Genomic DNA, 22,632 nt, shown 5'->3' on the forward strand with positions numbered 1-22,632 from the left:
GCTGTCCTTGCTCCTCTCTCTCCGTGGCTGAGACCACCCTACTAGGCTGTTCACCAATATTGCCTGGCTGGAAGTTTGGTTCTTTTGCAGATTATGAGACACTCTGGGCTGTATTCATCCCTGCTGCAACTCAAATGTTTTCAGCACAGGCACCCTAGGGTGCACTTGATCCTGCAGGAAAATCTCATATGGACGTGGGTAACCTGGCCAATATTTGGTTAGCCACAGGTGGGAGATTTCACTTGTGGGTTGGTCTTTGCTAAAAGCACTTGAAATACTGCCTGGTACACAATGGACATGCTGTTGAGATGTTCCAAAGGCAGCGGGGGAAGCATGTTATTGCATTGCTCTGCACAGCGCTGGATTCCAAGTTAGCCCCACAGGTTTATAAGCTGGTAGTGAATGGCCTATTTGCTCAGCCCTAGAATGAACACTTCATAGAAAGTTTTACACCGTTTATAAGGCCTGGCAGCCATGAACCTTCTCAAACCTACATAGGCATCATCGCTGTTCTGTATGGTATGATGTCTCTGCAGAGTCCTGGGTCTGTGGTGTTCCATGGAAGCTGGTCTTGCAGAATAACCCACTCCATTATGATTGGGCATCTCCATAGCTTGTCCTGGAGAACTTCTGTCCATACAGTTCCCTACAATGGATTCTTGGAAGTTAGACAAAAGAGAAAGGGGATTAGTATAAAGAAGCCAGCGGTTTCCTGAGTGGTAAGTAACATGGAGTAACTGCCTTAATGAAGAACTCTGGCAGGATCACAGAAGTCAGGGGGATGAATTGACAATCCATTAGCCCATGATGACTGTGCAAAAAGGACATCAACTGGACATATACTTCTTGTTCCTGACTGAGGAGCACAGATTTGTTTTGCCTCGACTCCAAAGACCGTGGCTGGGCTGCTCTATTGAAGAGGATCTCACGACTGGCTTGACTACTGATCCCAGTCACAGCTAGCAGTCGACTGGAATCACGCCATGAGAACTCAGAGGGAAGAAGGCACAACTTCTGTCTCAACCAGATACATAATATTTGAGCAGAAAGAAACGTTATCACAATGCCGGGAGACACCCACACAAACTCCAGAAAGAGATGCTTATGATTTCCGTCTTGTAGGTCCCCGAAGGGCCATTCTGCATAACCTTGGAAAAGGGAGTTACCAAGATACTAAACCTCTATCAAACCACTGCTCCTTGCCCTTTGCAAACATGTTTGTAGGAAACTGAATATCTGTGCAAGTATCCTGCCTGGCAAAGTCCATCTGTAGCCTGCTGCAGGAGCTGCTGTGTCTGAGGGCAAGGGTTACGTTTCTACCGAGCAAAAATCTAATGTTACTAAAGGTCGCATTGGACTCCGAATGAAGAAGGAAGCCTCTCCTCACTCACTTTTGTCACACATTGAGCTGACTGTTTTACTAACCAGCCCTCTCTTTGTTTCAGGATGGCAGAACAAGCCAGTTGCTCTTTGCACAAGCTTTACAGCTCTAGGGGCCCGATACTTGGTGAACTCATGGAATCAGTGACGTTGAAAGGGGAGCATCCACCTGTTAGATCATCAAGAGAATCTGCTGCAAAGGCAGGATACACAGTCTCTGCTGGGGGCCTACCAAGCATACAGCTGGTGTGTGTCCAGGCCACTGCGCAGCACCAGAGCACCATGAAGAGGCCCTGGTTTGGTTTTCCTGCTCTCCAGGCCACCAGGCGTTGGGAATACTTGGACAATGTGACAACTCACGGGTCAGAGGAAAGGACCAAGCACAACTCTGGAGCTGCATTGAGTAGCTCCTCCATTTCTCCTTGGGCTCAAGGACAGCTGCCTCAGGGCTACAGAGGTCCAACCTCCTTGACTGGGAAAAATGGAGCTGCCTGGTGCAGTGAATGCACTGCTTTGGAGAGGCCCTTTCCAAAGTCAATATTGGACACTCGGGGACAAATCCAACCTGGGTGTAACTCTATTGTGCCTATGGAGTTATACCAGGGATAGCTGTGGTCTCTTTGCTTTGGCAAGATTTCATGCCTGGCATTTATCGTAGATGATCTATTCACTGTTTCTAGAATGACCCTGTTCCCAGTGAAACCTTTAGCAGAACATCCATTCGTTTCAGTGCAATCCAGACTGGGTCCCAAGCTGTGCTGCCCCAGGAAACTAACACAATTCAGGCAGCGGGGCGGGCCTGCACCTGTCCTAAGGAAGATCCCACACTTCAGCAAAAGCAACAATGTGGCTGCCCCGTTCCCAGTAAAGAACATCTGTCTCACACTCTGCAGCCAAACAGCACTTCAGAGTCTGGGATTCCTGCCCAGGGAACAGGTCTAGACTCCAGGTCAATCTGCATTAACATGTCCTGGTTCTCACGGATGAGGTGTAGGTACAGAATCTGGGTTAAAATCTCCCTCCCCATGAAGAATGGGGTTTGGCAGCCTCTTGTGCCAGCACTCCCTTTGCCCACAGTCCAAGCCCATCTAAGTGACGTTATCTGTGCTCAAACCAGCTTGCGACTCAGCTGGCAGAGACAAGTGTTACATGTGGATCAACTCACCCGTCTATCCATACTACTCAGCCATGCCAGTGTCCCTAGCCCCCCCAGCTTATGGCCTCCCAGCTCACTTGCCAGCCCCAGTATTTTTTGGGGAAAGGAGGGAGTTGAAATGCACTGATCATGCTACTTTATATCACAATTACATGGTACCTCACCATGCTGTGGTGTTATGGGACCAGATTTTGCAATAATACAAGACTGGGTCTTGGCTTTGCCTCCCTCTGCACAGCCACAAGGTTAAGTTCAGTTAAAAGTCTCACTTTCCTGGAAAAACAAAACAAAACTTGACTTACCTTGGAAAACAAACTGTTGGAAAGAGGCTGTGAGAAAACTGCCACCCACCCACGGCTCCAGCTGCTGTTCAAACAGTGGGAGCAGTTGTCTGAGTGGGCAGCTTACAAGAGCCTGCAGCTATCAGCAACCAGCCTCCAAGGGCTGCACAAAGAAGTCAGGGCGAATCTCGAGTGAGAGAGGCGCACAGTTAGCAGCCCATCAAGCCCAGGAGCCTGCCTCCACTAGGGCAGCCCATACACCTGAGGCTCTAGGGGAGGGAGGAGTTCCCTCCTGAACCTCTTGCTCTAGACCAGGCCTGCACAACTCATAAAGCGGTGAGGGCCACATTACTCCAAAGAAAACAGCTGAGGGCCGAAACCTCCCGGCCTCGCAGAAAGACCCCACCCCAGGGCCGCCCAGCCCTGCAGAAACAAACCCTCCTTCCCCAGCACCGCCCCACCAAAACAGCTGTGGGCCAAAACGGAAGGTTGAGGGTGGAGGGGTGATACTTTATTTTAAGTCAACCAGGGGCTCTCAGCTGAAGAGATGGCTGGGAGCCCTCAGGGTCCTTTTAAAGGGACCGGGTCTCCAGTGGTTAGGGGAACCCAGCAGGGCCGGCTCTAGGCTTTTCGCTGCCCCAAGCAAAAAAAATTTGGCTGCCCCCTGTCCCAGCCCTGGGCTCCCACCTGCACCCCTCTGCTGCCCCAGTCCTGGGCTCTCCCCCCACCCACACCCCCTGCTGCCTCAGCGCTGGGCCTCCCCCCCCACCAGTGTCCTCCCGCAACCCTGCTGCTACCCTAGCACTGGGCTCCCCACGCACCTCCTGCTGTCCCAGCCCTGGGTCACTGGTAACTCGCTCCCAGGGTGGGTCATTCAGCAGGAATTTTGGATGTGCACAGAACACAGACAGGATTGGTTCCCATATGGTTACAGAGCTGCAGTAAAGTGGAACAATTTTCAGCTTGTGTGATCGGAGGATATCTGGATGCATATTATAAGACTGTCCTCCAGAAATGAGGACAAGTTAGGTGCCTTTATTATTCTTTTGTTCCACTCTTTTTTCCTATGGGGAAGTTGCCAATGCACTATCACTGTCTTCCTTTTAAACAAACAAACAAACAAAAGGCAATGGCTGTTGGAAATAGCAATTCCAGTGCTAATAACCACGGGGAAGCATTTCTTGCTCAATTTTATCTACTTTTTCTACAGCCAGTTACAGTGGATCAGTATATTTGATCTGGGAGAAAAGAAGAACCAGCTGCCCAAACTGAGCTTGAGCGCTCCTGAATTTTGAGGTGTTCAAAGCTGGAAGGCAGGTGCTGGGTGTGTGTGGGGGGGCTGTGGGGGAGCACGGCAGCATGTATGCAGCAACATGTCTGGAGCTGCACGGAGCCAGACACGCTGGTCTGAGTGGCACGGTAAGGGGGCTGAGGGTTGGAGAAGGGGTAGTGGGTTCCAGGGGGCAGTCAAGGGACAGGGAGCAGGGGGGTTGGATGGGGCAGAGGTTCAGGGGGGCAGTCAGGGGACAGGCAGCGGTTGGATAGGCATGGGAGTCCCAGGGGTTTATCAGGGGACAGGTAGGGGTGAGGTCCCGGGGGGGAAGTTGGGGGGTCTCAGAAGGGGGCAGATGGGGACAAGGAGAAGGGAGGCTTAGATAGGGGGTTGGGGTCCGAAGGGGCAGGAGTCTCGAGACGGGGTAATCGGGGGACAAGGAGCAGCAGCACTTAGATAGGGGGTGGGGTCCTGGGGGGGAGTTAGGGGCAGCCACGGGGAGCCCTGAGCCTTTGCAATCCCAGCCGGCCCTGCCGCCAGAGCTGCGGCTGAGAGTCCAAGGACTCTGGGGGCAGCCCTGAGCCCTTTAAATCCCAGCAGCGGCTGGGAATCTCTGCGGGCAGCCCAGAGCCCTTGGACTCCCGGCCGCGGCTGGGATTTAAAGGGATCTGGGCTCCCCACGGCTGCAGGCAGCCCACAGCCCTCTGACTCCCGGCCACGGCCGAGATTCAAAGGGCTTTGGGCTGCCCGCAGAGCGCCCTGTGTGGGGGATTTAGAATTCCCCCACAGGCCGCACAGTGAGGTTCCAGGGGCCGCATGCGGCCCACGGGCCATATGTTGTGCAGGCCTGCTCTATACAAACAGCGCATGGAGAAAGAAAACATTTAGCACGTGCAGCTGCCACTGCTGTCAGCACGTCTCATGGTCAGGCCCAGCTTACACACAAGCTGTGTATCCATGTTTCATTGCAAACCCCAATCTGCAGTCGTACCTTCCCCCAGCTGCCGCCTCAGCAGGGTAAAGCTCTGTGGCAGGAGTCAGTTATCCATATCTGCATAAGACAGTTTGGTTCCCACTTCCCTGCATGGCTTCAACACAACAGGTGTGACAGAGCAGTGATTTGTTCCTCCCCCACATTAGTGGGTAACCTCCAGGGCTACTAACCAGTCTGGAGGCTGGAAACCTGGGCTGGGCAGTGTTTTCCAAGCTCTACAGCATCTGGAGCATAACCATGTCCCATAAGAGAGTCACTGAAATCCAACTTAGTGGGCCACAGCTGGTGGGAGCCTTCATCAGGATTTGGATGAGAGGCAGCAGTAAGTGGTGGCATGCCCCCAAACTCCACGTAACGTCCCAACACACAATCACACTTCCATGGGGCAAGCACGTGGCCCAGCGCACTCACCAGGCCTGCCAGAGAACTGGAACCAGGAGCAGCATACTCCTCAGCGTACACACTGAAGTGCCAGTGACTGGCAAGTGGCTCCATCTCTCAAGCATAAATATCTACTCTATTGCTTGCACAATGCATTTTCCTCGTAAGGGAAATCACAATTTAAAAACCATTCAAACAACGCTGTGAATGTAACTAGGGGAGCTCAAAGACAATGCTGACAGTCTAGCCTTGGGGGGGGGGGGGGGATGGGGCTGGGAGGGCAGAAAAATCATTCAAGAGAAACCATCAGAGTTACCCTTGTTTGGGTTAAATATCCCCCAGCAGCACTCCCCCAGTCGCTGTTCAGTGCACGTGCAGAGAGCTGCTGACAACGTTTGGGTTCTTTTGTATGCAACAGAGTGGAAGTGACCTCTTCAGTGCTATTTACATGGAGGTTTTATTTCACTTAATTTGTACACAAGCGTGCCCGGGTCGCTTAAATGTTAGCCCAATTGGAGGGGAAAGAGCATAGGCTAGATTCCAGCTGGCTTATTAAACACAAGGAAGAAAATAAAGGTCAGGGGAGCTACAGCTCTGAGTACAATCTACTATATTAACACACTGAACAGCCACATGCGCACTCCCGCCCCTTTCAGAATAGCTTGCACAATTCCTGGTACATGTTGACTTGGCTTTACTCATTTACGAAGTCTTGCAGTCTAAAGTCCTGCTCCCCTGTGTATCGTGATACTAGGAGAGCCATTAGCAGGGCACAAGCATGGCTTTTGGCTTGTTGAGTCATTTGCACCATTTTACATGCAGTTTATTTAGCTGTGTCAATAATAAATATGACCCAGGTCAGTAAAAAACAGAAACTCGAAAGAGGAGTTTCCAGAGCCTGCTTGCACTAGGACAGCTCTCTCCTTTCCCAGGGCCATGCCTGGAAACTGAAGGACAGCAGGAAAACTGGGGCCTGACACGGCCAGCGCATTAGTGATCTACATCACCAAATGCACAGTGAAGGAAAGCCACTCCTCACCCTAGTCCTCGCTCTGAAGGATCCCGTTCGTCTCACGTGCACACCTGCTTGAACATATCACATGACAAAATACCTGTGGTTATTGTCTCAACATTAAGCAGGGCCTCCTGAGGGGGCAAAGCACCAGCACAGCAAGAGGGTCAAGCGAAAGGTGGTGGCTTCAAATAAGATGCATCTCATTCCTACAGCAGATATAGCTCTACCCTGCTCAGGCCTGCCAAGTGGTACTGCTCAGTGCCTTCGCCCCTCTTGAATGGGTGGGCAAGAGGGTAATTCTCAACACACGTGATGCACGGAACTACAATGCAGGGAGAACAGTCATTTAAAGACTGTATGTCATGCTGCTCTGTCACCACAGTCATAGTGGGTGGGGAGACCAGGAAAGGGGACAGTAGTTTCCATAGGACCAAAACCAGACCCGAGCCACTCACTAGGAGCAAGTTTAACAACCAGTTTTCCTAAATCAGATCATTCCAGCTCGTTTTAAGGCTACCAGTTAGTGCTCTCTGTTCCAGCAGTGGAGGGCGCTGGCCTGAGAAAAGACGTCGTGCACTACAGGGTGTATTTCACTGACTCATGCAGCACTGCCTGCACTTGGAGTCTGCTCATTAGCGAAGGAGAAACAAATCACTGTGTTGGGCTGTGGGGATAATTTAACACACACACTCCCTTAATTTGGGACACTAGTTTTTTTTTTAATAAAAAAACCAGATAAACCACCCAACACTCTGCAGCTCATCTCTAAAGGCAAAGCAGGAATCCAGGGTCTTTTTCACTACCTGCAGTTAAATCATCAAATTTCAAGTCCTAGGAGTCTGGCCGTGTCCCTCTGTTATTTAACAATTCTCCTCCTCGTTGTTTGGTACAAATTTTGTACAAGTTTACAGTTTACTTACAGCCTTAATAGCCAAAAGACTCCAGAAAATTCTGCCCTAAGTTGACTGTCACTGAAACTCCTAGCTCTGTCTGATATACACAGTCATCTCTGCTTGCATGTGGTGTGTATTGGACACTGGAAAAAGCTGTTTCATGTACACAAGTGGCACTACGTCTTACCTCTGCTGGGCACCTTATTCCTACTGAATCCGGTAGCTGGCTGATGTCTGTAATGATGCGTCCCCAATTCCTGCCCCTGATTAACAGTTCCTAGCAGAGATTCTGGGTCCCCATGCCCTCCTGCATTTAAAAGCAGTGGGTTCTCATGGCCACCTTTGGTCAATGTATTTGAACTCTTAGTGTCCGGAAAGCTGTCCCTGGCACCCTCACATGCACAGTCCTCCTCCATGCTCTCCGAATGGATCAGAGCTGGCTGGTGTACATACCCATGCGGCGCCACTGCTGCAGATACCTGCTGGATACATTCTTGTGCCCTGATTTTTAAGAGATGTTGGGGGCTGTTGTGATGGTACGTGTCAGCATTCTGATAAGGCACAGACAACGATTGACGCTCTGATAGGTTCTGTCCCATGCTGGGGCCCATATTCCCAGCATCTCCTCGGCTCATATGCCTGAATAACTCTTGAAATTCTTGCTGCTGCTGCTGCCGCCGTTTGATGAGCTGTGCAAATTCTGCTGGGGGCAGTCGCATGTCCGTGTGCCCCGTGAGCGAGTGCCGGGGGGAAAGCAGTCCCTGGAGGATATGCGGTACCTGCTGGTGTCGGCTGTAATCTGGCGGAGTTGGGGACAGCAGTGCCTGCTGTAGTGCCGATGCCGTGTAGTGCTGCGGCTGCTGCTGATGTGCACTTTGAGGGAAGCTGGGGAACTGGTCAAGTTGAGGAACCTTCAGGGCTTGCTGCGCTGTGGGGAATCCCACCCCTGCTGATGGGCTGTAGTTGCTGGGGGATGCACGGGCCTGATCTGAGAACAGGTGGGGATGTAAATGCACCTGGTCATAGTTAGCAGGGGGATACCTGGTCATGTTCAAGCTGCAAGGAAGAAACGACAGTGATTGTGTTGCAGCAACCAAGAGTAAACCCACGAAAGCAGAGGCATCCGCCACCACTCAGGCACTCTGCACAACCTCCCAATCCAACAGGCTGTACATGTTCAGGGTGGTGGCTTGAGCTCCTAGCTAGAGTGGAACAGAGGGGACCAAGGTTTGCCACCCAGCACCTCTCTGGGAGAGCTGCAGAGACAACACACAGACCCTGCAGAAGAGCACATGCCCCAGGTCACCGATGACTCCGCAGGGCCAGGTAAGAAGGAACGTGTGAAGTCTCTGGAGATAGTTGGGGGAGCACAGATGGGGAAAAAGGTGCTGCGAGAGGCAGAGCCCGCCTGTCGGAGCTCTTGAACGTAGTGTAGGCTCCAGCCAGACCAGGCACAAAGGGGAATTAGAAACGGTCTCTGTACTTCTTTATTTCTCCCCTCTTATTAAAGCACAAGACTCTGCGTGAGCAGCAACGTGCATTCCTAGAGAGAAAGCTGGCTTCCTACCCAGCATGGCTCAGGAGTTGTGCTGACTTCACACAATCCTCACCCCCCCCGGCTATCCGACACCCATCCCGCTAACAAAGCCCTGAAGTCTAAGGGTTTGGACTAGGATCACAGCTAACTCCACAACACGACCAGCGCATGGCCTGCTGCTGGCAGTGAGTGCTGTGCTCAGACTGACAGCCAGCCTTGGCATACGGACAGCCACGGTGGCAGTACTCTGATCATCCCGGTTTCTTTTCTCCTCCTTCCCCCCTCCACCCCCCAATGCCTCCCCAGGTCAGCAGAACACTTAGAGAATGGCCTTACCTGTGCGACTCTGCACTATCGGCACTCAGCTGCTTGGACAGCGGCCTGTGACCGTACGTGAGAGAGGCCATCAGGTTAGCTCGATGCTGCATTTGGATCTGATTGGCACTCGGGTTGATAGACATGCCTCGGGGGTGAGGGGACAGGCCCTGCCCTGCCACAGCTGCCCCTTGCAGAAGGTTGTTGCTGAGCATATCTCCGGTCTCTTGCACTTGGATGGTGACCGGCTGCGGCTGTGGTTGCTGCACCATGCCCATGCATGTCAGTGCCACGTTCGGGGGAGGGGAACAGTTACCAGACTGCTGGAAGATTGCACTGTGGGACGGCAGCCCTTGGAACTGGGACTGAGAGGCTGCACCTACGAAGAACAATCCCTTTGAGTAACTGCACTGAACTGGTGCAAGGCTTGAGAGCACGTTCTCTTTAATGGATAAAGCGTCTGATGCTATCAGGGCCAAAGGTAAGATTTTCAAAACCAAGCTGCACTTCAGTGGGTGATGAGTTGTGCGCCCTTCCTGACTATTCAGAGCTAAAGTTTCATTGTACTACAGCCACAGCTAGAAATACTTGCAAGGCAAAAGAAACAATACCAGCATAAAGTTATTTGCATAATCAGACAATAATATCCCTCCTCCCCGGCCCCAGAAATGATAAGCAAGGACCTCATGACATGTAAAATATGCCAGCTGGCAAGATCCACTGCAAGTACACTGATAGCACCAGCCCCTTGTGCCAGATAAAGAATCTTTTACACTGGCTATCTGCGCCAGGCACTAGAATTTGGAGAAGACAGGAACTGTTTTCCCAAGTGCTTTATAAACTATGAGGTTCTGACAAACGGCCTGCACAATAGGAGGACAGATGGCTTGGTCCACTCAGTGCTTACCATGAGTCTGTAGCATGCTGCTATTCACAGGAGGGGGGCTGCTATTTGGCTGCCTGAAGAGATGATTATTAGGGTGGTTTGGGGGTGGACTAGATGGCTGAATCCGTAACCTACACAAGAAAATAAGCATCTTCGTAAATTGCTCTTCCTGATAAAGATGCTTGTTCAAGTTTTAGAACTGAACTCTAAAGTGCTTTTAAAAAAAAACAACAAATACAAAAAACTCCTTTAGAATATTAAAGGCTTTGCAACATAATTTCTATTTTACCTTCATTAGCTATCTGGATAAGGGAGTATGGTCCAGTGGTTAGAGCACAAGCCTAGGACTCAGGAATCCTGAGTTCTAGTCCTGACTTATCATGACCTATAGCAAGGCTCTCCCACTCTGCCTCAGTCTGCCTCATCTGTAAAATGGGATGATATTTACTAGCCAACAGAGGGATGGGGGGGGGGGGGTCTAAAGAGTGTTTGCAAATGGCTTGGCATTCAAGGTGCTAGAGAAAGGGCTCATGCTATTATTCAAACTCATTTGTTTTCAAGCTGGTCAACAAGCAGCAGTTCCGGGTCAATATAAAACAATATTATGCTATCAGGTTACTTTCAAGGTTCTCTTGGACAGAAATGTTAAGAGCCTGATTGCCAGAGCTGTGCTCCTACAGCCCTAGCTGCAGCCTGCACGTACCTCTAGGAATGAGGCCTAGTTCTCTAAGGTTATATGCTCCCAGCTGGCTTTGGGACAGGCCTGAGTGCATCATTGAGTGACAGCTTCACCCCCTACCCCCACACTTTACCAAAGCGAACCCCTTTCTTTACCTCTGCAGCTGGTGGGTGAGTAGAGCTGGCTGGTTTTCACATGGAGCTTGCAAGGGTGGAGATGGCTGAGGTGGGCGAATACAATCCTAAGCCAAGCACCAGAAAGAAGAACAAAAAGTATTTGCAATTAGTCAGTTCCCTCTTGATTGAGAGAGTGTGGACCAATAAATTAATTAGCCTAAGACAGAAGCTCTCGCTATCCTACCAGCTGTCATGCATTGCTTCTGAAAAGCCTTCCCCCTTGTTCCTCATTACAGCAGGTCAAGCAATCTAACTTGCCACATATACAGAAATTTTCCTCCCTTGTCCCATGGGGCCATTCAATATCTCTACTGCAGAAAAACCTGGCCAGGATTCAGGGAGCATGGTCCCCGTTCCAGTACCTGAATCTGCTGATGGAGAATTTGATGATGCTGCTCCTGCTGGTACAACATGTGCTGCTGCTGTGTCTTCTCCAGAGTTCTCTCGTCCATATGCCCACCGTACATCTTCTGTAGTTGCTCACACTCCTGTAATGAATTCAATACACCCACAACATGATCTCTTCCTGCACAGTAACCCTGCTGTGCAAAAAAGGCTTTCACTCTGCAGTCTCCTTGGCAGAAAGAGCCAGAGGAAAAAAAAGAAACTGCAGGACAGAAATCCTTATCCATGTAGTTAGCAGCATGTGTGTGCATAATATCAGGGTCATCTCAGCTCTCTCATACAGCTGCAAAGAAAGAGATTCACATGGAACTCAACTCATGGGCTATTGAGTCTCCTTACACTGCAACTGCAAGGAGTGCAAGTGAAAAGCATCAGACACAAAAACCCCGAGATTAAATTAGTATCTTGTGCTCTTGCAATGCTGCACAGGGAAATTCTCTTCTTAGTGCCCAATCCAACTCCAGCGGAAATCAGTAACAAGACTCCCACTGAGGTCAAAGACAGGACTATGCAATTTATGCCACAGAAGAGCAAAATGGCCTTTCAGTGAATGTTACGGCATGCTCTGGGACTGCAATGGGACTTCACTGCCATTAAAAAACCGTGAAGGCACCAGTGGCTTTTAGCAGCAGTGGCTAAGAGGATTTTCAAGAGTGTTTTTCAGTCTGGTTACTCTGGGTAACAACACGGATTGTTATTCAAACAGGCAGGCCAGGCCCAAGAACCAACCATTTCAACTTGGAAATGGAATTCTGGGGACTGGTTTCATATGCAAGTCTTGGGAAGAAACTCAGTGACAGTCTCTAGGGAGCACAGGTATCAGGGCCCACGTTCCTCACTGGAGCCTGACTTCTCGGACTTTACATGTGTTTCTACAGTGATACATCAAGTCCTCAGAAAAGGGGAAGCCCCCAAGGTCCCCAGGCTGCAGCTGAGATAAAGCAGATGAAGGCACTTCTACAATGCACACTCAAACACACAGAAGGAGGGAGAGGACATGCTCCCCAGCTGCAGCTCTGAAGAATGTTTAGATCCAGGAGACAAAGCAGTAGGAAAGGTTTCTCCTTTGTTTCCCCTGCTGGTAAGTTGGTGACCTAAGCTAAATCATTGCGTCTCTCTTCCTTCCTTTACCTGCTGGAGCTGTTTGATGCTGCTGTTATTGCCCATTTTCTCCAGGTGGGCTTTGAACGCCTGGATGCTGGCAGCACCGTCAGAGAAGCGACGAACCGGGGAGAAGCGCTCAGTGGGGAGGTGCAGGGTGTTTGAGTCCTTGTAAACAGAGCTAAACATATGGGGAAGTGGGTTAGTGGGGCCAGCTGAAAAACACTCAGCTACAGAGACATTTCATTTACATCAGCTCTGCCAAGTTCTGCCTGCCCAGAAGTTCTGTTTCTGGGTGAGAAGTAAAGTGTCATTAGTTGATTTATCACCCGCATGATACAGTGTTAGCAAGTCCATTTTGTGCTAGGGCCGGTACATTTTCTCTAAGATTTTGCTAGTCTAATTTATATCCTAACCAGATTATAACAGGGGCACCAGTCTGTAACTGGCCATACGACCTGGCCTGGCACTTGGTTCCACCGACCTGCAGAAACCATTCAACGGCTAAGAACTGAAAGGCGTTTCTCCATCTGAGAGCCTTTTTCATTCACCGTACCTCAGAGTTTACACAGTGACATTTTTGCTAAGCTGGAGCGTCCCTATATTCCAGTGGGATGGGAATACTTTCTGCTATGAAAAATTGTTGCATGTTCATCTATCTGAATTGGGGAAGTAGGAGCCAGTCAGGAACGCTGCTGTCTTAGACGAGGTGATTCTGCTGCTGGGAACAGTTGTCTCTCCATGGCAAGGCCTGTTCTTTAAGAGGAGACCCTAACAAGCACAGCTGGAGCTTGCCTGCTCAGTCTAATTCTAAAAAACAGTTGACCAGCACCTTAGGAATTCTAATTTAAACAAGCCCAGGAGCAGGACCAGCATAACAACCGCCTCCCAGTCCTACCCCAGACGCTTTACTTGCAGGTACACCTAGAGAGAGACTTCACTGAGAGAAGGGCAATCCACTGGATTTCCAGAAAAGGAGGAAAACTGGAAAATACTAATTTGTGCATCAAAAGGGGCACCAGTAACCCTGACATCTGTGGGGAATGGAGGTTCCCATTTGAATGCCAATAAAGCTTAGACCACCACCTAGCAGTAAGACCTGCCTCTCTCAGCACACACAGAGGCTTCCAGGATCTTCCATTTCCTAGATGACACATGCTGGTGAACTCATCAGACTGGTTTATTCCAAGCACTCACACACATCAGGCCTTGAAGATGAGGGAGTTTTAATCTGAACATGTTCTCCCAAATGCTGCACATCACGTGACTACAGAGGGATAGAGTGGGGGGCGGTGGAAGGTGTCAAAAAAGGAAGCTGCACTTGTAGGGGGCCCTCAAGACAAAACCAATGATGGCAAAACAAAAGTTTTAGAAACACTTCTAAGTCTCCAGTGTGTGCAGATAAAAACTGCTCTGTCACAGCACCAGTGGACGGGGGTGGATAAGATTCACATCCCAAGGGTAGGAAAGACTCTGGAGAGGCACTAAATCCATTGTGGGGGGGATGTGATGACTTTGTTTCCAGGAACAAACTTCCCTTTCAATCTGGGTTCCCATATATGAGTCAAACCCAAGCACATTCATCCTCAAGACTACATCTTTAAGAGTATTACAACACACTGTTCTCTCTCCGCCCACAAGGAAACACTAACACGAGGACCTAGTTAGTTTTCTGCCCAGACGGGTTTAGCTTTGTACCAATTCAATCCATACAGAAAACGAGTGGACAAAGTATTGCTGCAGCAATGGTCATTGTCTATGAAAGGCCCTTAGGGAACAAGTCTTTAGAACATCCCTGCGGATGGTGTGGTTGTAAAACAAACAGAAGATAATCTAGCTCCATACAGTAGTGCTTCAAACTGAATTACATTAGATGGACAAATTGGTACTTTAAATATTTTATGTACATACAGAGTTCTCTGCTAAAGCCTGCTCTGAAAGAGAAAACAGAATCTCTGCTGGAGAAGCCACCCCTAGCAGGAGTAAGATTCTCGTTCATGTTGTAACATATCCAGGATGTCAGTTCCAGTTATTTTCACATGTTCAGCCCTGCTTGGTAAAATGTATTTTAATTCATTACAATTTTAAATATGTTCCAACTAAGGTTAGAGTTGGCTGGCTTTCATGTTCCCTTTCTACCAGTCAGCAAGCCAAATCTGTCCATCTGGCCTTCCAACTCAGTAACAGGCAGCAGAAGCAAACGAGTAAAGTGAGCATTGTGCATCAGATTCCCTAGCATGCTGGGATGATGCACAGTAACACTGCCCCTGGCACTCCAGACTGGCTTTCTAGCCTAACATATGTTGAGACCTTTTTAAGTACAAACCAGTTTCAAACAGACTAAGTTAAGCACCCAAATAAAAGCTGGCAGCTGCTCAACAGCCAGTACTTTGTGGTTTACTGCAGGTTTTGCCACACTACAAGATAGTCTTCCACTAGCTATGTCTGAGGTGTACAGAGACTTCCAGCTGCTTGGTCTGGAGCCAGATTTGATTTTCAAGTTTCTCTTTTTAACTCATGCATGTCTGTAGTCCCACAGTCTTACAGGCCTCTGCTGTGACATATAAAATGCTCATCATTGTGAATCTGGAATGAGCCAATGCTCTCTTGCACATGTGAAAACAGAGGAGCAGGCACACGATGAGAGATGAGAGCCAGTGGGGACAGGATAGGCTCATTCTAAAGAGCCGTACAACAATATCTCAATGGCTTAAATTAAACCTCCATTCTGAAGTGACCCTGGAAGCAGAACATACAATATTTTCTGTTTGTTTACTTTGCAACTGTTTTTCTTCTCTTTCTATTAAGCACTCGGTGACCCAGGAAATCTTACCCCTCCTTTCCTGCCTCCCTACAAGTGTTTCTACCCAGGAGTAACTCAAGGTTTATCTTTTGTCTTCTAGAGTTCCAGCGTGGCACCAATGCCGACTCATTCTGCTCAGAGTTCACTTGTCTTTGCTGATTACACCAAGGCTCAGCTCAGCAGGTATCTGGCTACAATAAAGCATGCTTTAACAAGCTTGCCAGCGTGAGCTAGTTAGAGGATTTAACATGAGCACAAATCTGCTCTTCTAGGTAACTGCTTTCTCAATTGTTCAGCTACTGAAATCAAAGAGAAATGAGCATGACCATTTACACTCTCTGCTTTGGGGTCTGGGGGCAGTTTTTAAGCTGTGTCTGTGGCAGTAGCATCTCCAATTTGCTGCAGCATCAAAGGACTCAGTAGAATTAACAGTTCTCAAAGTCAGGAGTCCAGAATTTTAGCTCACTTGGATCCAGTTTTGCAGCAGTTCCCTCAGCCACAAAAGTTATAATTGTTCTCCCTCAACCCTCTCCACTAGAGGATCAGATTAGAAACAAGACGACAAACAGGGAGCTTTGCACGGAGACTCTGCAGTGGAAACACACAACTCTGGCGCAGTGAGGTATCTAACCCTACGTATAGTTTACTCCTGGTGCAGCCTTTCAGACAACATTCCACTACTGAATATTCCATAGCAGATTTACTACTCACGACAGGGTTGAGCCTTCTAGTACATTAACAAAGCTTTTCACTAAACTGGATGGCTTAATCTTAATCCCAGCCCCGGGGCAAAGAAAGCCATCCTGGCAAATCATCTCCAGCCACAGAAGTGGGACTGGAGGGGAAGAGCCAAGTGATCCCTGCCTGTGAACGCACCATGCACTTAGCAGGGGAGGCGCCAGTATCTGCTCAAAAATGAAGCATGTCCAACCGGGCCAGCCAACTTCTGCTTTGGGGGTCTGCTCCTGTCTTCTTTTAACCCCTTCATGCCACGCTGGATTTTTTCTGCACTCCATTCAGACGACATCTGAGCGGGTTCCCTGGCACAGAGCTGCCCGAATGGCCGGTGCCATTACTCACCGGTGCTGATCGGGTACCAGGTGTGGAGCCCAAGCCCGGGATCGAAAAGACTGCTGTCCTAGCTGCCTCTGCAAGTCTGGAGGGATTTCAGCTGTAGGGTTGGTCATTGCCAGAGTGTGCCTTTTTGACCTATTTGCCAAGTATCTGCAACAAGCAGGAGCATATTTTATAAGTGGAAGAGACTGATGGGAATACTCCAGAAGAAGGGAGCAGAAGCAGATAATCCAGAGTCATTAGGAAAGAAAAATGCTCGCTGCAGTGCTCAGAGCCTGCTGTGATTTGTCTAACACCCATGAAAGAGCAAACCGTACTGCCAGTGTCAGTCAGATTTAAGGGACGCTAACTGCTTAGTGGAGGACTGAAATCATAGCCAGTGGCAACCTTGGTAAGAAACAGAACGACCATTCATCATCTCAGGAGAAAAGCTCTACTTCATCTCATGGGGAATTCTCAAGCACATTCCTTTAGCTCTAGTTTCAGTGACTAGTTAGTTTCTGTAGGGATTCTTTCTCCTAAAGTGGAGCTAGTCTGAACGGTAACAACACTGTCTGCCTTACATCATATGCACTGTGCCCAGGGGACTGGTTGCATGAGTAATGCTTCCCGCTGGGCACCATGCAGACAGACGCTGTGCACGTTTCCTTGCGTGGCTCAGCCTGCGCACTTCAGTCCTCACCTGCAACGTTCTCAGTCTTGAGTCTGAGCAGAGATCAGCACACTGAATGGTCCCACATCAGATGATGGCATTTACAACATCGCTACCGGCTGGAGATTAGGCTGAGACCTGCCCTTTGCACTGTGTGTGTGATCTAACCTGGATCTGAACATAGGTTCAGAGAGAGGAACAGAGTGCATGTAAAGTGCGCCATCTAGTCCCCACTCTTGGGCACTTTGAGCAGAGCCTGGGAATCGATGTATGGAGGGTGCACCAATGATGCCTAAAGCAAAAGTGGCACGGAAAAGCGAGGAGCTAATTCAGTCCATTCCCTTCCTGGAGCAGCAGCCCCGGCCCTCCGAGAGCTTCCACCTTCGGCTGTAGCCAAGTTCAGGGCTGGTTTGGGGATTTTTAGCCCTATTGTTCCCTTTGTGTTTTTGTTGGACGCTAAGGCAGGAAGGGCCTGATTCAGTGAGATGGCAAAGGAGGCAGTTATCCTTGGATAGTCTTCACTCTTGGGCAAGCACCAGGACAGCTCTCTCAGGTGCTAGCAATGGTGGAAAACACTGAACAGGTTTGGGGATAGAGTGGAATCAATGCTTGCACCCGGACTAACCCTCCCACCATTGCTAACTCGGGTGAAGCTGCATTGGTGATGAGTTATGGCTACAAAGATTCCAGCCCCCCGCAAAGCCAGAGGGTAAAATGGGAGTTACAAATACTTTGATTTGATTTCTTTTTAATGTCTGTAACTAAAACCTGCACAGTAGGGGAAACAGCAGCCCTTAAAACTATGGCTCTGCAAAAAGCATTCTTCATTGACACAAAAAGCAGCCAGTTAACAGAATGATGAGTACTTAGTGGTGTGGTGACTGAGCCAGTAAATGTTTGAGATCCATTAGATGGAGACAGGGAGAATTTCCCAAAGAGCTTCACAATTGTGGTTTGCTACAATCATTTTATTTCATGGCTCCAGGGAACAATCCAATCATGAACTGCAAGTGTTTGGCTGAAAAAGTTTTGCAAGCTCCGCAGAGATGTGATTGCGCCCTGGGCACGGGGAATGGAACACATGCTGTTTCAAGGTCAGGCAACCTAAAGCAAACAAGGGCAAAAGTTGCTGTGCGGTCATTGCAGAGGGCATTCAAACCAGTGTTCTGAAAAGATAAATATTAGCTTCTGTCCCTGGTGTTAATCCTGTTTACTCTTCTGCCGGTGATTAGTGGCATGTCACAGCGTAAGAGAGTGGGGAGATGGAGGGTTAATGTGCACCCATGAAGCACAGCTGAAGCCTGGTCCCGTCCAGCGGCTATGGAGAATGTGGCATAAGCACACACAGGGAGAATTTGGGGGTAATCATTTCAAAAGTAGCGAAGCCCCATTTTCAAAGGTGACTTAGGTACCTCAGAAACTGCATCCCATGGACTTGCTGTGAGACTCGGGTTCCTAAGTCCTGCACGTATTTTTGGAAGTTTTATCCTTGGTCTCAAAACCCTGCCTGCGAAGCCTGACTCTTGGAACCTCAAAGGAGTTGGCTGAAAGCAGATTTTGAACTATGGACACATTGGCAGTTTGCCAAGAGCCGCAGGGCTGCATGTTATTTGCCCCAAATGGAAAAGGCTGCAGGTATGTTCAGCTTTACAGTTTGGAGCAGGGGCCCATGGAGACTGCAGGTCCCAGCTTGTAACTTCTGCACAGATCTGAGCGGTGCCACCACTGGAGAGCTCTGACGCCAGAGACAACGTTCAGTATCGACTGAGGGCAAGACTTCTTTGTCAAGCTGGGGCATGGCATGCTGGAGCCTGCAGTGTCTGCGGGCCATGCCTCCATAAGAAAGATAAGAATGACCATGAGTGGCACTATATAGCTTCTTGGGCCACACTTGGGCTACCCAGAATGTGTAGACTCCTAGCCACTGGAAGCACAGGGCATTTTTTAACGTGCACCATGTTTGGCTGTTTTCTAAGGCCAAGGAGCCAAGGGAATCTTGGCACATGCCCTGGACAAGCTACTGTTGTATCCAGCTGTCCATCGCCATTAGAACCCTTCTGTTTTACAGCACTGAGACCAGTGGAGTTTAAATCCCCATAATATTCCTAGATCCCTTGTAAATGGCTTTAGCAGCAACTCCCTCACTTCTATACCTGCCTGCTGCCCACTCGGCAGCAATTTGCATCCTTCTTGGAAGGGCAATATCCATCAAAGCTGAGAAAGAGCCTGTTCTCACCAAGTTCCTGCCCACCAGACCTGGGGAGAATCCATGGAACTTAATAAGGAGGATCATCTGCACCAGTTGCTTAGCAGAAAAACTAGCTAAACAAAAGCTACTCTGGAAGTATTAGCAAGGACAGGGTTAGTGTTTTCGGTACATACTTTGGCTGAGGAGAGAAGTGACATTTCGGAGTTGATATTGGACCACATCTCACATGTCGGAGCAGACTCTTTCAGGACCTATTGCTATGGCTAGAAGTCTAAATGACTACAGATACCCAAGTTTTTATCAAACTCACTTCAAGGCATCAGAGTTGGATGTTTACTGCAGGTCTTGGTCCAAAGGCTGCACAGATAAAATGAGACCGCTTCCCCAGTCACTCAGCAGGGATGAGGGAGGGTGCAGTGTCTTAGTACTAACTATGCAGGTTAGTTTGGTTTGCATGCTGGTGCACCCTAAGCAAAGGAGTTTAGTACTCAGTTTCTGGATACCTTATTTTCAAATAGCCTGCAGAATTTCAGGTGATGTCAGGTTCTTTTACCGAGTCAGTGTCAGGTAGAGTAACTGCCTGGTGCAAACAGGCACCCATAAAGGAAAAGTTGAAACTTTCACCATAATCAACACCTGCAGCTTGGGATGAGGTTGATTGGTTGGGTTTTTCTAAATCAGTTTTAGGGCACCGCAGGATGAGCCTCTCCAGCAGCACAAGGGGAAAGGCCAACGGACGGGATGTTACCTCTGCACAGCTTCCTGATCCGGCTCCCCATCGGAGCTCTCCTCATCCACGGGGGTAACTGCTGGCACTGCCTGAGGAGAGAGGAAAGGGGAACCATGGGCTCCAGAAGGTGGCTTATTCAACACTATCTTGGGCTGCAGAAACCTGACCTTCTGGAAGAACATTTCAATACCAGACATTTGGGGGCACTCAGAATGCTCCTCCAAAACACCCTCACCATCTCACCCTTATATAGGGGCAGTTTCTTGTGGTGCTAGCAGGAAATTCAGTAATACACATACCTCCAGGGGGAAGCACTGCCCACATTAACACCCCAGATTAACACTGGCCGATTTTCCTTTCTCTCATCAAATAAAGCAAGAGAGTTGCCAAGCTACCTTAGCAAGAGAGTTACAAACATCATGCTCATCTCAGCACTTCTGAAGAGGAGAAATATTTCAATTACTACTAATAAATGAGAAATAAAAAGCCCATTCAGCATCAGCATGGGACATTCCTCACAGCAGCAAGACACCTGGCCTCTAGTGCTAGCAATTTTGTGCACGTCATTAATGGAAGGAGGAAGATACTCAGCTGGGCAGATTCCAGCTGAAAACCCCAGGAAGATCCAAGACAACCAAAAAGAATAACATGATTAGAAACCTGGATGGTGACCATAATATTCATCTTTGGAAACATGCCCCAGACACAGACACTTCCAGTGGGAAGGAGACAACCAAATGGGCGGCTGGCTCGAGGAACACGTGTGCCCCCAGTGGTCAGCACAACTCAGATAGGGCTACAATCAGACAGCCAGGCATGCCAATTCTGAATGCGGGGCTCCCTGGCAGCAGTGTCACGAAGGAGGAGACCAAAAGCCAGACACTAAGCAAGCAGCGATGTTGAAGGATCTCATGAGCTAGGGCAGGGCTGCCAGGAAAGGAGAGGCGCTTGTGATGCACACGGTAACTGAAGGGCCAAAGTAGTTTAAGTGCCAGGAGCACAGGCCTCGTGGGAGAGGGAGGCTACCAGCCCTTCTGTACACTGCACTGAGGAACAACACCAGTCACAGCATGGTCAGGAACTTGCTGATACTGGCAGTGAAGCCACCGTCTGTTTTAAACGGTTCCTTTGAATCCTGCTTCAGCTTTGCCTCTGGAGAGCAGCTGGGTAGAGAGGACCAAAGGAAAGAGTGAGGAAATCCTCCCAAAAGGGAACATTATTGTAGGATGAACATCCCGGAGGAAGGAAAGCAAAAGCAAATGGCAGGTGGCGAGTCCCTGCCAACACTGGGAATCTGGCATTTCATTCCCTGTTTGCCCCTGCAGTTCTTTCGCACATGCCAATCTTCCCCTACCCCCACCCCGCCTTTCACTGCCAGTTCTACCAGCAAGACGACGTGTTTGTAAACATGCCACCAACTCTCTTCTTCCTTGGCTACGTACTGGCGTCATAGTGACAAGCGGGGAAGGGCCTCGTGGTCGCTTCAGCAGTTGTTGTGCGTGCAGCTGGATGTTGGCTCCACCGTCTGAAGCCCGCCGCCCCAGAGGGCCCATGCCATTCAACAACTGCAGAGTGGGGGGCTGCAGCAAGGACTGCTCCTAGTAAGAACATAGGGGAGTTATCACAGAATACTCCTCCTCTAGAGCCTCCCAATGGAGGATTTAGAGCACTGTATAAATACCAAGGAAACAGCCTCACTGGCCTTGGGTGAGGGGAATGATCTTCAACACCTTACTCCTGGGGAAACTGAGGCACCGAGTAGTGGAATGACCTGCCCGAACTCTCTGCCAGTGGCAGAGCTGGGAGTAGAACCCAGATCTTCCAACTTTCAACCCTGAGCTTCAGCCACAAGGCAGGCTGGGCCTCTGGGTTTCACACGCTTGGAAGCCAAGGACCACGGTCTGATTTGTTACTAAAATCACTGATCTCCCCCATAATTTCAGATTGTGGGGTGTTTATTTTTACTCGGAACAAGAAGACGGACAATCCCAGGTGGTAAGCGACATCCAAGAGAACTAAGGTCCAGGCTCAGCGATCAAATCGATCATTAAACCTATGGAGCAGACTCGGGGCTTCTCCAAAGCACCATCTCTGCGTCACACTGTGGGGAACATACACAGCAGTTGGTACCTTGTATTCCAGCTGGCCAGTCGGCTGCAGGTTCTGCATAGGCAGCATATTGGGCATGAAGTTCATGTTTGGAGTCACCTGCAGGAATGGAGCCTGGGGAGTGACACGAGGGAAGCCTGGCAGGAGCTTCTGGAGATCTTCCATGACTTCCGTGCTGCGCAATCACATTCAGAAACATGGGACTTAGAAATACCCCAAGCAAACCAACCTATATGCTTGCTACTGTCAGCTCTACTTCTCAATGGCTTTCCTGTGGATTTCTCCAGCTCAGGAGTGGGGCCTGCACCTTAAGTGTAGCAAGTTCTTTATTTTTAATGGGCCCTTAGGTTCTCAGAATTGGGATTTCCCAGGGCTAACCAGTCACGCAAAATACAACTGCACTTGGCATCACGACAGGCTCTAGACACTAAGACATTAAAAATAAAGTGGCTCATAGCTTTCTGACCTCCTTTGCCTCTCTGCCCAACACAGCCCCCAATTAAAGCCAGCCAGAAATAGCAACTGATTCATTGGGGTAAGGAGGAAATTGTGTCCCTGCCTGAGAGGCCTGCCAAACAGGTCA

General features: G+C 49.4%; 1 protein-coding gene and 1 long non-coding RNA gene across 5 annotated transcripts in view; one reads left to right on the forward strand and one right to left on the reverse strand.

Moving 5' to 3' along the window:
* The window catches only part of SIK3 (SIK family kinase 3), a 149,574-nt gene that overhangs the window by 4,285 nt on the left and 122,657 nt on the right, over positions 1-22,632 (reverse strand). For 2 of the 4 annotated variants that reach the window (XM_030538047.1, XM_030538046.1), the window contains exons 12-22: positions 22,071-22,224; positions 21,383-21,538; positions 19,959-20,029; positions 16,356-16,499; positions 12,503-12,653; positions 11,329-11,454; positions 10,946-11,031; positions 10,133-10,242; positions 9,247-9,604; positions 7,561-8,429; positions 495-658 (exon numbers count right to left, since the gene is read on the reverse strand). In XM_030538047.1, coding sequence (XP_030393907.1) covers positions 495-658; positions 7,561-8,429; positions 9,247-9,604; positions 10,133-10,242; positions 10,946-11,031; positions 11,329-11,454; positions 12,503-12,653; positions 16,356-16,499; positions 19,959-20,029; positions 21,383-21,538; positions 22,071-22,224 — 2,389 coding nt within the window. The remainder of the gene's footprint in view (positions 1-494; positions 659-7,560; positions 8,430-9,246; positions 9,605-10,132; positions 10,243-10,945; positions 11,032-11,328; positions 11,455-12,502; positions 12,654-16,355; positions 16,500-19,958; positions 20,030-21,382; positions 21,539-22,070; positions 22,225-22,632) is intronic. The other 2 variants (XM_030538048.1, XM_030538045.1) reach the window with 1 other exon arrangement.
* Positions 4,776-18,609, forward strand: LOC115637124. The gene is made up of 3 exons (XR_003997163.1): positions 4,776-4,892; positions 15,861-15,868; positions 18,599-18,609. It is a non-coding gene; the product is annotated as an uncharacterized LOC115637124 (long non-coding RNA).

This window comes from Gopherus evgoodei, chromosome 19, assembly GCF_007399415.2.
Source record: "Gopherus evgoodei ecotype Sinaloan lineage chromosome 19, rGopEvg1_v1.p, whole genome shotgun sequence".
NCBI lineage: Eukaryota > Metazoa > Chordata > Testudines > Testudinidae > Gopherus > Gopherus evgoodei.